The following is a 17,048-nucleotide window of genomic DNA, read 5'->3' as shown; positions in this document are numbered from 1 at the left end:
AAGGAATCCTCCACAGTTCATTTGTGACTTGAAGAGATTGGATTAGATCTGTTTAGTGACCAGTCTGTTTTCCAAATTGTTTTAATCCCTAGGTCTGATTCAGACCACCCAAAAGCTTATTACTCTCTTTGGGTGTCTGTTATCCATTGGTAAAGATTCTGTAATCTACCTATTTTTTCCCACTTAAAAGAAAAAATATCTGGGGCTGGAGACATAGCTCAGTTGGTAGAGTACTTGGTGCTTGCCCCACATGCACAAGGCCCTGGGTTCAATCCCCAGCACCACCAAAAAAATTTTTTTTAAAGATAAATTTCTCTGAAGTCTGGTTTTCTATGAAATTTTTAAGCTACTACTCCTTCCCCATCTTTTTTTCCAACACAAACTCCTGTGACTAGGGCTGTCAAGAAGGTATTTCTTGGTAGTATTAATTATAACAAGGTGACCAGCAACCCCAGCAGGGTAGGTTCTTACCCAGGAGGTATGAGCTGCCTGGGAAAATAAAAAGTCTGAAATAATCAGTAAGAAATAAAAACAAAGCCAGAAATTAGATATAAAAAGGGGAGCCTCTGATGGGTCTTCCAGTCCTGATGGGAGCTAGGACTGAATAAATGAAAAAGGCCCCAATTCTTTGTTTAAGTGGGGAGTACATCGAAGGCAGGGATAAAGTTTCAGCGGGAAGAGTCTTGGTTCCGTGCTTGCTTCTTGGTACGGTGGGAGTCCTTCAGTAAACAGGTTGAATGGCATTTTGGCAAGCCATTCCCATCTCTCCATCTCTGGGAGTCTGTGTGGCTCTAACGGGTCAGTCCCATCTCCATAGCTAAGTAGAACTTTAATGATGAGCTAGAACAGGGTACCACATGGATTGGGCGTTCTCAAGCCAGTGGATTCTGACTGGGAGTTCCCAATACCAGGCTTCCCTGCCTAATGGTTTCAACATCACTCAGTTTATGCATGGGTCATGGATGACTTCCAGTAATTAAGAACTTATTGGGCTGAGGATGTAGCTCAGTGGTAGAGCAGGTGTGAGGCCCTGGCTTTAAACTCCAGTGCTACCAAAATGCATTTATTTAATCTCTCAACAAACTTTATTAATTGAAAACCTATAATGTTCATTTGATATAAAGATAAATGATGAGTGAAAAATAAACCCTCTTATTGGGAAGCTTGTTGTCTGGTGTGAGAGACAGATGTGTAGTTTTAGTATTGTAGGCTGTAGGCTGCCTTTGGTTATATGGGAAGCCCATGTGGGGTACTCTTAACCCTGAGAGTGCACACAGGGGTTCAGGGAATGAGGAAAAGCTACTCAGAAGAGATGAATCTAGATGCACAATGAGAAGGGGCAAGGCCCTTCCTAGCAAAGGGAACAGCATTGATAAAACCATGAAGACACAAACCCGCATCTGTACATAATAAACATGAGTAGCCCTTGAGTTACAATTGGCAGTCTTTGGGGGTAGTTGTCAACTTAAGTTGACATTGTATTTTACACAATCTCATCCTTTTCACTAATGCATGCCATACTTGATTCATCTTGTGTGCATATCTTTGGTATTGGAAAGAGGGAATTTTTCTTTTGCTTATTTTAAAATAAAATCTTTACTATAAAGTTTAAAACTAGAGACAGTGCTTAAACTGAAAAGAATTGATGATAGCAGTTGTGGATGACATGGAGCAATCATGGAGCAATCAGAACTCCCAGACTTTGGGGGAATATCAAATAGTATAATCACTTTGGAAACAGATCAGGCAGTGTTGAACATATGACTCTTTCATGACTCAAAAATTCCTCTTCTGTATATTTACCTTAGAGAAAAGAAAGCGCAAGTCCACAAAAAAGACTCATATGAAAATGTTTATAACCCCTTTATTCTCAGTACCCCCAAACTGGATACTAGACTCAAATCCCCATCAGCAGGAAAATTGATAGATCAATTATGACATATTAACATAGTGAGAATAAAAAGGAACAAATTACTGATGTATACAACAAAATGTATGAGCCATAAAAACATGCCGAATGAAAGAAGCCAGACACAAAACACCACCTATGTGATTTCACTGATGGAAAGGAAGGTCTACAACAGGCAAATCTTGTCTTGATTAAAAGAAATCAGAACAGCAGCAGTCTTGAGGTGTAAGCTGTTGACTGGGAAGAAACAGAGAGGATCTTCTGGGATGGTGGGATAGTTGACATTTTCATGTGGGTGTGGCATATAAGTGTGTAAGTATCAGTTGATCCAACTGTACATGGAAGATCAGTGCATTACTTTTTATAGAAAGGGAACCTCAATGGAAAAGTCCTGGCATCAAAAAAGTATGGGGAAGGGTAGAAGCTGTTCAAAATTAAACATGAGACTGCAAAGAGAAATAAATGCAAATATTGTTGGAGAGAAAACACATGCATATGTGTGCGTGCACCTGCATGCACGCACGCACACACACACACACACACACACACACACACACAGTCCCTAGTCCTTAGGGATCTAGGGACTCCCGCTGGCTTTTGTGACCTTGAGCAGGATGATGTAAACATTGAGCTTCACACGTTATCACTTGCACTCTTCTTCTTTTTGGCTTTGGCTGCACACATGACAATTTCTAGAAGTGAACCAAATTTCACAGCTCCACTCTGTATTGCTGACAAGACATGAAATTAAAATTAGGGAATCACAGATGTTCAGAACCATACAAGACTCTCCTCCATTTCATAGATGAGGAAGTGGGAGTCAGGGAGCTGAAGGACATTCCCAGGGTTCAACAGTCATCTCTCAAGAATAACAAAACACACCAGCTTTGGTGGATAGAGAAACAGGCTAGCTCCTGTGAAAGTCTAGGTGTAAGTCTCAATTGTTTATCACCATTGTTTATTACCGTCCAGCCAGGATAAAGGGTAGGGCTCTTAGATGTCTTTGATGGGCCAGGCATCATCTAGGTGCCTCACACACATCCTTAATCCATCCCTACGGGAGGGTAAGGTACGTGCTGTGGGCTGTGTTCCAAGATGAGGGAATGGAGAAGGGGAGAGGTTAGTGGCTTGTTAACACTGGCCAGCACAGCACTGAGACTTACCTCTGTTCCGTTCTAAAATCTTCCCAATAAACCTCCCAATACCTTGAATATTAAATTTACTCTTCTTAACGATTATGCATCTGTACTTCTTTAGGTATTAAACAATAATTATCCTTTGATTCTTTTGATTTGCCATCAAATTTGCAAATCTACTACTATTATCAGATATTCGCCTCCTTCCTAGAATTTTTCTATTTAGCATTTAAATACTTGCATGAAATTTTCATCCGGATTTTCTTCTTTGTGATTTTTCAGACAGAGAAATTCTTGATCACTTTATCCATTCTCACTGTGGCATCAAGAAAGAAATGAAAGAGGGAAATTGCTCAGTGAAGAACACCAGAAAATCAGTGGAAGCGATGGGGCCTACCTAGAAAAATCAGCAAAAAATGGATACATATGACTCCAAATGCATTGTGATGGTTCTGAGCCTGTGGATTTGTTTTGTTTTTTAATAATAAAGTCATTTAAGGCTTCAAATTTCCCTCTGCACATAGCTTTAGCTGTATCTGATAGATTTTGATATAATGTCTTGTCTTTTCCCTTTGGATCTTAATTTTTTGTTTTCAATTTTGATTTCCTCTTTGAACCACGATTTGTGTGGAACAGATTTATTAACTTCCCAATAACTAGAAGATTTAAAAAAATATTCTGATTGTTGATTTATTTTTTGAATGGAGTAAAATAAATGCTTCTGCTTTGGGAAGTTTATCAAAGTTTTCTTCAATGCCATTCATCCAATATATGATTAATTTTTGTGTTACATGAATATAAGGGAAAATCTTAATTTGTTGTACCTTTCAAATATTTTATATCTTTGCCTTAATTGTATACTTGAACTGTCAAATTTTGAAAGAAAAATATTAATATTAGAAACTTTCCACAATAAATAATTTTGTCAATTTCTCCTTGTATTTCTGGGATTTTTATTTTATATGTATTACAGCTACATTGTTTATTCTATTGAGGTTTATGTCTTACACAGGGCTTCTTTGCTGATTAAGTTTTTCCCTGTCTTCTTTAACCTGGTTAATGTTTTTGGGTTTGAATTGCATTTTACCTGATATTAAAATGTTGCCATTCATACTGTTTTTTTTTAACCTTTGCATTTGCTTAGTACCTCTTGAACCCCCTTTACTTTCCAGTCTTTCTTTGTAACTTTGCTTCAGTGTATTTATAGCAATATTTTAAGCCTAAGTTTTGTATCATAATTGATATGAAAATCATTCTTTTGACGAAGTTAGTACACAGTGATTGTGATGTTTTACGTACTGGGTTTTATGTTTTTTATACTATTTTTTGTTCCTTATTCTTTGTTCTCATGTTTTATTTTTCCTAATTTCATTTTTCCCCCTCTAGTGTGAATTTTTAAAATATATTATTTTTCTTTATACTTATAGTCTTTAACACATATAGTCATTATTAAATTTGGATTCTTCCACCAATATATAAAAATCACATAATCCCTATGTTACCAGTGCCTTTTACTTCCCCGCTCCTCCCACCCTTGCTTACCGAGAAGAGAAGTTTTGTTTTCCCATTTAATTTTGTCCTCCCACTCCATCGTCTGCATGTAAATGCTCACACACGCACACGTGCGCATGTGCACAAACACACATGCACACCCGTGCACAGGCATACATAGTTTTGCACGCTGAGAGAGTGTGGAATTTTGTTTTATTAAAGAGTTATTTTTCTGCTTAAAACCTATGATAGATTTTAGCCACATTACCCATGTTGTCTAGTTATTCGTTACTGTCATGGTTTTCTGCTTCCCCAGTTTTTCTGTGTCGAGCTCCATATTCTGATTCACTCTCCTTGGTTAGAATGTTTTCTATGTACCTCCTCTGATGGGTTACAAGGTGGGCAATACTCTTAAACCTACTTGTCAAACATGTTCTTTTTCTCTACATGATGTCTTGGTTAGCTATAGAATGAGCAGGACTTTTTCTTATTTTCTCAGTGTTCTCAGTCACTGTGTTAATTTTCTTCTGGTTGAAAATATGATTTGTAAGTTTTATTGTATTACTGCTATAAGTGGCCTGTTTTCTTTTTCCCAAAAAGTTTATGATTTTTCTCTTTCCATTGTAGCATTTCAGTGTTTTTTTAAAAATTGATTTTAGTTTTTAAATACATGATAGCAGAATGCATTACAATTCTTGTTACACATACAGAGGACAATTTTCATATCTCTGGTTGTATATAAAGTATGTTCACGCCAATTCATGTCTTTGTACATGTACTTTGGATAATATGTCCATCGTTTTTTGATGTTCATGTTTATCTGAGATCTTTCTCTAGCTTTGGGAAATTTTATCTCACCTGTTTTTATTATTAATTTTCTTCCCTCTGTCTCTTTCCATGTTTCTTTCCTGAATCAACAATCACATCAGAGGCTCTCAGATTTTCTTTTTGTTTACAGATTCCATTTTTTAAGTGTTTTTTTTTTTTTTTGTATGACATTTCTTCCTTTTGTTCACTCAAAGCATCAATTTGATTCTCAGCAGCAGCTGATCCAGGGTATCGTGTTTTATGGAGCTTGAATTTCAGAAAGTCTTCTTTTTCTCTGTACTTGAATCCCTTTTGAGTTATTATAGTTTGTTGAAATGACTTTATTCTTTGCCTTCTCCATTGACTCTTCCCTAATTGCAGCCATGTTTCTGACAGTGGCTCTTGTCTTCTCCATCAACTTATGGAGTACCCAGAAATGGTAGCGTGGCTTGTCCTTGCTCTCACGGAAGGTCGGTCTATTGTGGTCTCTCTGGTCAGAGAAAATTAGCCTCTGGGGAAGAATGGCTGGCTTTGGCTTAGTGAGTGAGCTGCAAAAGAGCCGGGCTTAGAGAGAAGAGTTCCCTTAACTTGCTGACATGCAGGTAAGAGTTCCATTCTGCTTCTTCCAAGTAGCGGATGAACAGCTCTCTAAGCTGCACAGAGTGGGAGAAGTTTATCTCATGATTTCATCCTCCACCAGGTTTTCTAGGGTCACCAGCCTTGGACAGATCCTCCAGCAGCAAGTGGGTAGCTGTGACCCTGTAGAAGGGGTCGTCCCATATCTGCCCACGTGAGGCCTGCCAGAATTTGCTAATCTGAGATCACTGCCTGGGATCCAGCAGACACCTCTCTTGCATGGCTTGGAACTGATGGCTGCAGCACAGCACCAGGGTTGAAGGAAAGCCTTCACCCACTCCAAATCTCTGGAGAATTTGCAGCTTCAGATACGCCCAGTCCCTGTGTCCTAAACTGTGTTCTGCTGCTACGCCAACATAACCAAGATGGGGAATGTATAAAGGAGAGAGATTTATTTCTCACAACCTGGAGGCTGGGAAGTCCAAGGTGCATATAGTGAAGGCTTTCTTATTGTGTCATATCATGGCAGAGGGCATCACATGGAGAAACCAGAGGAATATACTAGCTTGGGTCCTTATATCTCTTCTTATGTAGGCACTAAAGCCATCATGGGACCTCCACCCTCATAACTTCATTTAACCCTGATTACCTCCTGAAGGCCCCTCCTCCAAATATTGTCAAAATATGAATTGGGAGATAGAATTTCCAGCACCTGAGCATAAAGCTGCTTTTATGTCTTTCTTAGGGTTAGGACTGTAGCAGTAGCCACCCAAGAACTTTGCATGGATTCTCTCTTAGTATGTGTGGTGTAGGACTTCCCAACTGTCTTCATAGCATCCACGTTAAATCAGAGGTCCACATATTCCATCAGAATCTTAAACATTACATGAATATTTATTTAATACCTACTGTGTGCCAGTAAATGTTTTAGGTGATGGGAAAATGCACAGAGCTTATCTTCAAGTAGCAGCCTCTTGGGAGGCTCCTACTGAGAAGAAATCCTATAAGCCGAGGCTTCATGGGGAGGAAGAGTTAGCTAGGTGGAGATGAGGCAACAGCTTTCAAGGCTTGGGGAGCAACAAGGAAGTGCATTGAAATAGGAAAGACCTTGAAATGTCCTAGAAACCTGCAGAAGGCAGAGTGGCTGAAGTCTAGTGAGTCGGTCAGGAACAAGAGACAGAGGGACTGTTATACAAAAGAAGGTCAAGAAGACAGGAGTTCAGTCGGGGCCTGGGTGCCTTCATATTCCTGAGGTCATGGGCCTTGTATTCTACTTGCTGTATTCTAGAATGTTTACTAGATTTCTGTTGAGTCAAGTTGTGGATCACCCGTGAACATGACTTGGTTTTGCACTAACCCTCTTTCCATCTCTGGGGACAAAGCTTTGAGAGGAATTCCAAATTAGCCGTTGGGGACACATGTCTGTGCATGCATCTTCAGCTGACCACCAACCTCCACATCCAAGTGATCCCTGATCACCTAGAGGATTTGTTTTTAATTCTCATACATTGATGTTCACTATTTGTGCTATAAAGTTCTATGAGTCTTCACAAAGTCACGGTGCCATGATATCTACAACTGTAGCACGACGTGGGATAACTTCACTGCCCTAAAAATCCTGGGCTCCACCATTCTCATTCTCTCCTCCTCTCGAAATATTACTCCTTGGAAGATGGTTTTGGTGCTTTCAGGGAGGAGAGCTGAGAAAAGCCAGCAGCCCCTTTGTCCTGAGGCTCCCCGCCAGTGGGTGAGGATTGCCATCATTGGGATTTAGAAAGCCATCCTATATGTGGGGTTCTAGAACTCAACAGCAACTGGCCAATCTAGAGCCAGAAATTCTCTTTACCATACATACAGGATTGGGGTGCACACTGACATATTTTTGCTTGAGGTATTGTGGTAAATTGAATTACTGTCCCTATTCAATTCATCTCTCTGTATCCCTACCCCTGGCTCTGTAACCTTGTATTCCTTCCTCATAAAGATACAGTGTATTTCTCCAGCCTTCAGTTGTGATCCTGGCCACATGACTTTCTTTGGCCAATGGTTGTTAGCACACATACCTGGGCTGCCAGCAGGTCCCAGGAGGAGGATGAGACAAGTGGAGGAAAGCCACCCCAGGCTGGACCCACAGACAATGGGAAATAAATGCTTTTGGTTTCATGCCATAGAAGTTAATGGAGCACCAGCTGACCAATGCAATATTTGTTTAGATGAGATATTCCTGGAACACTCAAAATGAGAAGGAAGCCTTGGTTGTATAAGTTCTCTAAAAATATTAAATAAGTCTAATCACCGCTAACAAACGAGTGTTTAAAAACTTGTTTCAAAGTAGGAGGGTGTGGTGCTGTTGAAAAACCTGCTACATGGGGAAGGCATTTTAAACAGTGGACATCTCAAAAGTTCTCCTGAGGCCAGTGGCTGATGCTTATTTTAATGTGCCAGAAGTTGTGAATGATTGCTTTAAAGGGGTTCCTTCTCAGAGAAGATTGGAAAGATTGGATCAGCCATGCAGCTCATGTGAACTCATTGCCTACTACTAATACCTCTATGATTATATTTCAAAGAGAATAGTTTTTGACACAGTGATTCAGAAATATTTTCTCTTATGATATCCTCCCATGGCTCCTTAATTTTCTTTTTACCCTCCTGCAAAACTTAACCCCTCAACTCACCCTATAAAATACATTTATATGTATTTTATTTAAAATATATATACATATATACACACTAATGTATTATACACACACATATATATATGTGTGTGTGTGTGTGTATATATATATAAAGAGAGAGAGAGAGAGAGAGAGAGAGAGAGAGAGAGAGAGAGACTCTGTGTTTTCTAGAAACCTCTTGAGAAAACTTAGGTAAATGTGTTTGAACTTGTTCTATTTTGTTTAAAAAAATGCTTTCATGAATGGAAAATTTGAAAACAATGTCACTGTAAACCAGAGATTGCAATAATTTGTAGCTATATAAAATAAAACGGGGTTATATGCAGTTGCGTTCCCACTATGTATTAGAATCCCCTCTCCGTATGGGAGAGATGTGAGCCAGAAGCAAGGCTTCTCACTTTGGTTGCACAATAGAACGACCTGGAGAGATTGTGGCCTCTCCATGGACCAATTACATCAGAAATCCTGGCAGTGGAGCCCAGGCAGCCGTGGATGCTATAGGTCCCCAGGGGACCCCAGTGCCCAGCGGACAGGAAGAGGCATTGAATTAGAGGAGTGTCCCAGTGGGGAGTCCGCACCTGCTAAGGTCAGGTGGGTAGTTCAGGTCAGTTCTTGGCAACAACACAATCACCCCATTTGTTCCAGATTTGGGATTAAGTGAAGGGATCACCTGCTGAGAATATAAATAAGGGCGAAGCTCCCAGAGACTGGTGACAAGAAGGAAGCAGTTACTTTCCTGGGGTCTGAATGGATTGGAGCCAAGGGAGATCCAGAGCTACGGAGGAGCTGCTGTCCCCTGGGAGGGACTGAGCCACTACTGGACACACGAGACAGGAGAGTCTGGAAAGAAAGACCTCAGCCTTTCTTCACCTTCCCTCTGATGCAGTCTCATCTCCTGCCAAGTCCGCTGGAGGGATCAAGTCCACTGGAAGCTTCACAGCAAAGTCCAGAGAGGGACGGAGTCCAAAGAGTCAGGTAGATTTGGGTGGCACCCAACAGATTAGAGAAGGATGTTAAAGGGATGTGGAAGCCAGGCAAAATGTGACCAACACGGCTGGCCAAGCTTGCAGAAACCGAACCGACACAGGAATGTATGACCAAAGACCAAATATGGTTTGGAATGTAAGGAAGCCTCCTGCTTGGGAGGGAGGAAGGAAGGAAAGAAAGAAAAAGAAAGACTGCATTCATATCCTAGGAAATGCTAGCCATTATACAGAAGGAAAAACAACTCGTCCCTCCTGCTATGCACCTCTGTTGGCATTTAAGTTTGAGACTTGCTTTCGCAAATAGTAACTGCAGCGCCTGTGCCTTCAAAAAAGATCTGGAGCTTGTCTTTTTCAGAAAACCTTTTCTGACCCTTCCGACAGGGTTAGGCAAACCTCCACAGAAATCTCATAGCACCCTGCGCGTGGCTCTGTGACTGCTCTCTTCAGATTTTATTGAAATTATTATTGCATTATTAAGAACTCTGGAGTGCATGACTATGACAACTTAAGCTTTATCTAACATCTCTTTTAGAATATATATTTTAAAAGATCTTTTCTTCCAGATGTCATATTGGGCCAGATACAAAGATAAAGGACACAATAACTATTCTTAAAGATATAGGAGTTCATGGCTCAAACCGACAAACAAATGTAATAAAAATGTATTCTTTAATTAGTTCAGAGCAGTGTGCCTGCTTGGGGCTACCCTCTTTCCTCATCCACAGCCATATGGTGCTGAGGGTGATTGGAGATTACCGTGCCCTCCCTGGACTGGTACCTCACTAAGGATGCTACCCTCTGCCTAGGATGGTCCTCAGGGGGGTGTGGGCTGAGCAGTCTTGTCTGCTGTTAATAAGGCTGTAAAAGGACACCTTCAGAGCTACCTGTAGTCTTTCTTCCAACCTTTTAAGGACAAACAACTCCAGAAAATGGAGACATGAGAGAGAATGAATGAATGAAGGAGAGCGAAAGCTGCTGAGATTGGGGTGTCTGCTCCTGAGCCATCTGCACCCCAGGCTTGTGCAATTCATTTCTGCACTGATTCCAGCTGGACTGAGCTGGACTTCTGCCGCTTGTGATCAGTGAAGTTCTTAATAATGCAGAAAAGGTTTTCTGAACAAGGCAAGACCTAGATCTTTTTTGAAGGCACAGGCGCTGCAGTTACTGTTTGCAAAAGCAAGTCTCAAACTTAAATGCCTACAGAGGTACACAGCAGGAGGGACGAGTTGTTTTTCCTTCTGTGCAACGGCTAGCAGATCCAGGTTCTTGGGTCCAGAAGTGGCGGAAATGAGACTAGACCCAGAGGAATTCAAACACAGGCAAGGCCTTCTTGGGGCATCCGCTTAAGTGAAAGGGGAGACACAGAATGTGTCAGTGCCCCCCCCCCAGCCAAGAAAGGGGGCCCATTCTTATGAATCCCTGCAGCTGGTGGGAGAATGCATAGATGGGGGTGGGAGAAAACACATCCCTGTGAGTAACAGGTGAGGGCCCTGGGAGTTGGCCAGCAGCCCTCTGTGGTGGTCCCCCGATGGTTTCTTTGATCTAGTTTGTCCTCAGAGCCATTATGGCAAAGGCATCCTAGTTTGTTTGTTTGTTTGTTGTCATTGTTGTTAACTTTCTTTTAGTTGTAGATGGACACAATACCTTCATTTTATTTATTTATTTTTTTATGTGGTGCTGAGTATTGAACTCAGTGCCTCCCACGTGCTAGGCAAGTGCTCTACCACAGCCCCAGCCCCGGCATCCTAGTTTTAATGATGGTTTCTGAGGTTTGGGTGAGGGTCAATGGAAGAATGGGTGCCGTATTGGGGTGAATGCTGTGTTAAGGCCTGAGGAATGCATCTGCCCATTGTCCCTGATGGTCTCGCCACCGTCCTCATTCAACATGGAACACTGCTTTGGCTGGGTATGTGGGGATTTTCCCCCCATACTGAGCAATTGTCCAAGACCAGATGCCCCACAGTTTGATTCAGTGTTGACACTAACTGGAGGTAGCTTGGACCCACCAGGTTGAGGACGTATTCCCACAAAGCTGCCCCAACTAATGCCATCGGAAGCCATAGGTCCCCAGGTCATCTGCAAGTTCTGTCCAACTTGGATACAGATGGGAGGTTCTCACAACCCTCTCTGAGGTTTTGCTATTTGCCAGAACACCTCTAGCATGCAGGGGGACACTTCCATTGACAGCTTATTATGAAGATATCACAGGACAAAGAGCCAGATGGAGAAGGACATGTGCAAGATGCATGGGAAGAGGGCTTCCGCACTCTCTAGAAAACCACTCCTGGGCACCTCCATGTGTAGTCCAAACCTGGTCCTTTGGGTTTTTAATGGAGACTTCATTACGCAGGTATGATCCATTATTATGTCATGGGCCATTAGTGATCAACCCCCCGTCAGTCCTTCTCCCTGCCTTGGGGGTAAGGCTGGAGGTCCCCATCCTCTCTCACGCGATGGTTCCCCTGGCACCAGCCCCTATCCTCAGACTGTCCAGAAGCCTCCCTCTCCCCATCAGTCATCCCATTAGCATACCAAATGACAATTGTCACTTCAGGGATTTTCAGGAGCTGTGGGCCAGGAAATTGGACAAAGACCAAAATATGTATTTCCTATTTTAAATAAAAATAGCATGAAGAGCCTGAGTGAGGGAAGTGGGCCAGGAGAGAACAGTGAGAACTGTGGCCAATTTGGGAGTGCCTTCCCTTTTTAAGAGGAGCTGCTGCAATTCACAATAGCTAAACTGTGGAACCAACCTAGATGCCCTTCAGTAGATGAATGGATAAAGAAAATGTGGGTACATACACACAGTAGAATGTTACTCAGCAATAAAAGAGAATAACATCATGGCATTTGCAGGTAAATGGATGGAGCTGGAGAAGATAATTCTAAGTGAAGTTAGCCAATCCCCCAAAAACCAAATGCTGAATGTTTTCTCTGATATAAGGAGACTGATTCAAAGTAGGGTTGGGAGCAGGAGCATGGGAGGAATAGGGCAAAGGGGGGGGAGGGGAGGGGACGGAGGGGAGGGGACGGAGCTTGGGGGTAGGAAAGACGGTGGAATGAGATGAACATCATTACCCTAGTCATGTAAAATAAAATAAAATTCACAGTTTTTGCTGGATCTCAGGTATTTTTGTCACAGTGTTGGAAAGCTAACAAACACAGAGTATGTGGCCCAAAGGTTCGGTGCTGGGAACTTGGTCATTAGTACTGTGATGTTGAGAGGTAGTGGGATTCTGAGAGGTGGGGCTCATTGGGAGGTTTCAACCCCGACCCTGCTCTGTGCTCTGGCTTCATATCTTGGATCTCTTCTATCGGCAAGTGCTCCTATAATGATGACATCTACCATCAGGCGATACAGCCAGGGTCCTCTCACCAGAGTTGGAGCTACGCTGTTTGAACTTTCTACTGCCCCAATTGTGAGCTAAATAATATATTTTCTTTTCTTTATAATTTTCCTGTCTTGGGTATTTTATTATAGTAACAGAAAACAGATTAATACAAAAAAGTTCCCTTTCTCTTGGGCACCTATCTGGGAGTGGGATTTCCATGTCATATGTATGTTTAATTATGTAAGAAACTGGCCATTCAAGGTTGTATCATTTTGTGCATTTTTAGCACATATGATGGATTGTTACAGTTGCTTCCCGTCTACATCAGCAATTGGTATAGTTGAATTTGATTTTCTTTTTCTGTGTGTGTGCTTGTTGCTAGTCTAATAGGTGTGTGATTGTAGTTTAATTTGCATTTCCCTAATGAAAATGATGTTAATGAATTTTTATACAGGCTTTTAAAATTTATTTTATTTTGGGACGAGTTCTCACTAAGTTGCCTAGATTAGCCTTGAACTTGCAATCCTCCTGCCTGTTCCTCCTGAGGAGCTAGTATTGGAGGTGTGTGCCATGGTGCCCAACTTTTTAGGGTTCTTATTTTTGATTATGGGGAGTTATGTTAAAATTAATATTCTGGTTATAAGTTTTTTGACAAAAGTATGATTTGCAATTATTTTTTCTTCATCTGTGCCTTCTACCTTCATTATCTTAACAGTGTCTTTTATAATGTACAAATCAAAGCCAAAGTCACATAGATTTTCTTTTCTGTTTTCCAGAAATTCACAGGTTTAGATTTTATAGTTAAGTATATGAGTGAGATGTGATTTGAGGTTCAACTTATTTTATTGTTTTGCATGGGAATGTCTATTTGTTGCAGCAACATTTGTTTAAAAGACTGTCCTTTCTCCATTGAATTCAGTTGTTTTTGCATCTTTGTCAAAAATCAGTTCACTGTATTGATGTGGGTTAAATTTTAACTCTGCCATTGATCTATGTTTCTCTCCTTCACTAACACCACGCTGTCTGGATTTTGCAGCTATGGAAGTCTTAAAATCAGGTAGTAAGTCCTCCTTGTTCTTTTTCAAAATTATTTTTGCCATCCTAGTTTGTTTTCTTTTTTATACAAATTTTATAATTAGCTTGCTGATATATATATAAAAAACTGTTGAGTTTTTAAAAATTGATTTTATGTTGAATCCATAGACCAAATTAGGAGGTAATTCATGTAATATTGAGTCTTCTAATCCATGAATCCTGAATATCTCTTTATTTTGGTCTTTGATTTCTTTCGTCAACAATTTATAACTTTTAACACATAGATACTGCACACATTTTATATTGGAGTATTTCATTATCAAATTGCTATGGAGAATGGTACAATTTTTTGGATTTTGAATTCTAGTAGTTCACTGTTAGTGTATAGAAAAGAAATAAGATTGACTGTATAGTGTATAGAAAGAAATAAGATTGACTTCTTTTGATATTTTACCCTGTGATCTAACTAATCTTACTTGTTAGCCTAGAAGTATTTCTGTAAATTTCTTGGGATTTTCTATGTATAAAATCATGTTATCTATGGATAGAGATAGTTTTATTTCTACCTTTGCAATCTCTCTACTCCAAGTTTTGCTGTCTTGTATACTTGTGCTGGCAAACACCTCAAGTATAACTTTGAATTGGAGTGATGAGAAAAAACACTCTTGCCTTGTTCCTCAACTTTGAGAAAAACTATGTACTCTTTCAACATTAGGTATGATGTCAGTCAGCTTTCTGTAACTATAACAAAATGCATTGAGACAATCAACTTAGAAAGATGAAATGTTTATTTTGGATCATGGTTTCAGAAGTTTCAGTCCATGGTCAGTTGCTGCTGCTGCTTTTAGCCTGTGGTGAGGCAGCATATCATGGCAGGGACATTGTAGAGCAAAGCTGGAAGCAAGGAGGCAAAAGAGAGAAAGAACATTCTTGGGCTCCCTATATCCCCTTCAAGGGCACTCTCTCAGTGACCTAACTTCCTTCCATTAGTGCCTCCACCAAAGTCCTGACAACTCCCCACAGTACCACAGGCGGGTCATCTCAGCACTTAGGTCTTTGGGAGACACTTATCCAGATTACAGCTGATGTTAGCTATGAGTGTTTTGAGGATGTCTTTTATCAGGCAAAATAGAGATGTCCTTCTAATCCTGATTGGATCAGAGTTTTGCTTAGGTTTTTCTTTTTTAATAATCATGAATCAGTGCTGAATGCTGTCGAATGACTTTTCTGAATCTTGAGAAGGTCATGTGTGTTTTTTTTCCCTCTGTTTATTAATGTGGTATTCATTGGTTGGTTTTAAAGTGCAGAAACAGTTTTATGTCCCTGGGGAAAAAGTCTTCTTCGTGGTTGAGTAGAACTCCATTGTGTACACATACCACATTGTCTTTATCCATTCGTCCATCTGTTGACAGATGCCTAGGATGGTTTCATAATTTAACTTATGTGAATCGTACTGAGGGACATTGGAATGTATGTTTCACTATAGTGTGCTTATTTTAGTTATTTTGAGGAGTGGAATGACTGAATCACATGGTGGTTTTGTTTTGAGAACTCTCTGTACTTATTCCCACAGTGGTTGTGATAGTTTGCAGTCCCACCAACAATGTGTAAGTGTTCCTTTCTCCCTACATCCTCATCTCCATTTCTTATTATTTGTATTCTTGATGGTTGCCATTCTACCTGGGGTGAGATAAAAATCTCACCGTAGTTTTGATTTGCATTTCCCTGATTGCTAATGACATTGAACATTTTTTTTCATGTAGTTGTTGGCCATTCACATTTCAAGACACGTCTGTATAGTTCATTTGACCCTTTACTGGTTGGATTATTTAGTTTCTGTGTTCAATGTTTTTGAGTTCTTTATATATTCTGGTTATTAACCTTCTGTACAAAGAGTAACTGGTGGAGATTTTTCTCTCTTAATTATTTGCTATGCATTCACAACAGCCTCAAACACACAAACAGAAAACCCTGAGAATAAATCTAAGCAAGGAGGTTAAAGACCTCTACAATGAAAATTGTAGAACACCGAAGAAAGAAATTGAAGAAGACATCAAAAGATGGAAAGACCTCCCATGTTCTTGGATAGGCAGACTTAATATCGCCAAAACAGTCATATTTCCAAAAACGATGTAGAGATTTAATGAAATCCCCGTCAAAATTCCAATGACATTCTTCACAGAACTAGATGAAACAGTCTTAAAATTCATACAGAAGAATAAAAGACCCAGAATAGCCAAAGGTATCTTGAGTAAGAAGAAAATGTCTGAAGGCATCACAATATCTGAGCTCAAATTATACTACAGAGCTACAGTAACAAAAACAGCAGGGTACTGTCCCCAAACAGACATGAAGACCAGTGGAATAGAACAGAAGAAACAGAAATAAACCCACACAGATACGGTCATCTCATCTTTGACAAGGGTGCCAAAAACGTAAGGTGGATTAGAGACAGCTGTCTTAACAGATGCTGGGAAAACTGAGTATCTATTTGTAGAAGAATGGCACTAAATCCCTATCAATCACTCTGGGCAAAGTCAACTCAAAATGTATGAAAGACCTAGGAATTAGACCAGAAACTGCAACTGCTAGAAGAAAACGTAGGGTCTACCCTCCAACATATAGACACCAGCACTGACTTCCTTAACAAGACCCCTAAAGCAAAACAAGTAAAACCGAGAATCGGTAAGTAGGATGCTATCAAATTCAAAAGCTTCCCTTATTCTCTTAGTGTCTTTGGGTTTCATAGTGACGGCCCCTCTTTTGTTCCTAATGGAGGTCATTTGTACTTTCCTTCTTTATGCCTGGGTCAGCCTGGCTAGATGTTTACCAATTTTATTGATCTTTTTAAGAAGTAACTTTTGCTTTCATTGCCTTTTTTATCATTGCTTTTGTCCTTTAATATTATTGGCTTCTGCTCATATTTTTACAATTTTCTTCCTTTTGCTGTTTAGGGTCTAGTTTGCCTTTCTTCTCCATGTTCTTAAGCTCGAAGCCTAGTTGACTGATTTAAGCACTTTCCTCCCTTCTGCTGTAAGCACTGAATGCTGAAGTCCTACCTATTTCCCTGTATGCACTGTGAAAGTTACATTCCACAAATT

General features: G+C 40.4%; 1 protein-coding gene across 1 annotated transcript in view; it reads left to right on the top strand.

Moving 5' to 3' along the window:
• The window catches only part of Tex26 (testis expressed 26), a 34,907-nt gene extending 31,461 nt beyond the window's left edge, over window positions 1-3,446 (top strand). The window contains exon 7 of the mRNA XM_076872256.1: window positions 3,328-3,446. Coding sequence (XP_076728371.1) covers window positions 3,328-3,446 — 119 coding nt within the window. The remainder of the gene's footprint in view (window positions 1-3,327) is intronic.
• The last annotated feature ends 13,602 nt before the right edge of the window (window positions 3,447-17,048 follow it).

The sequence above is a fragment of the Callospermophilus lateralis genome, chromosome 12 (genome assembly GCF_048772815.1).
Source record: "Callospermophilus lateralis isolate mCalLat2 chromosome 12, mCalLat2.hap1, whole genome shotgun sequence".
Taxonomy (NCBI): Eukaryota; Metazoa; Chordata; class Mammalia; order Rodentia; family Sciuridae; genus Callospermophilus; species Callospermophilus lateralis.
This window is presented reverse-complemented; position numbering and strand designations above follow the sequence as displayed.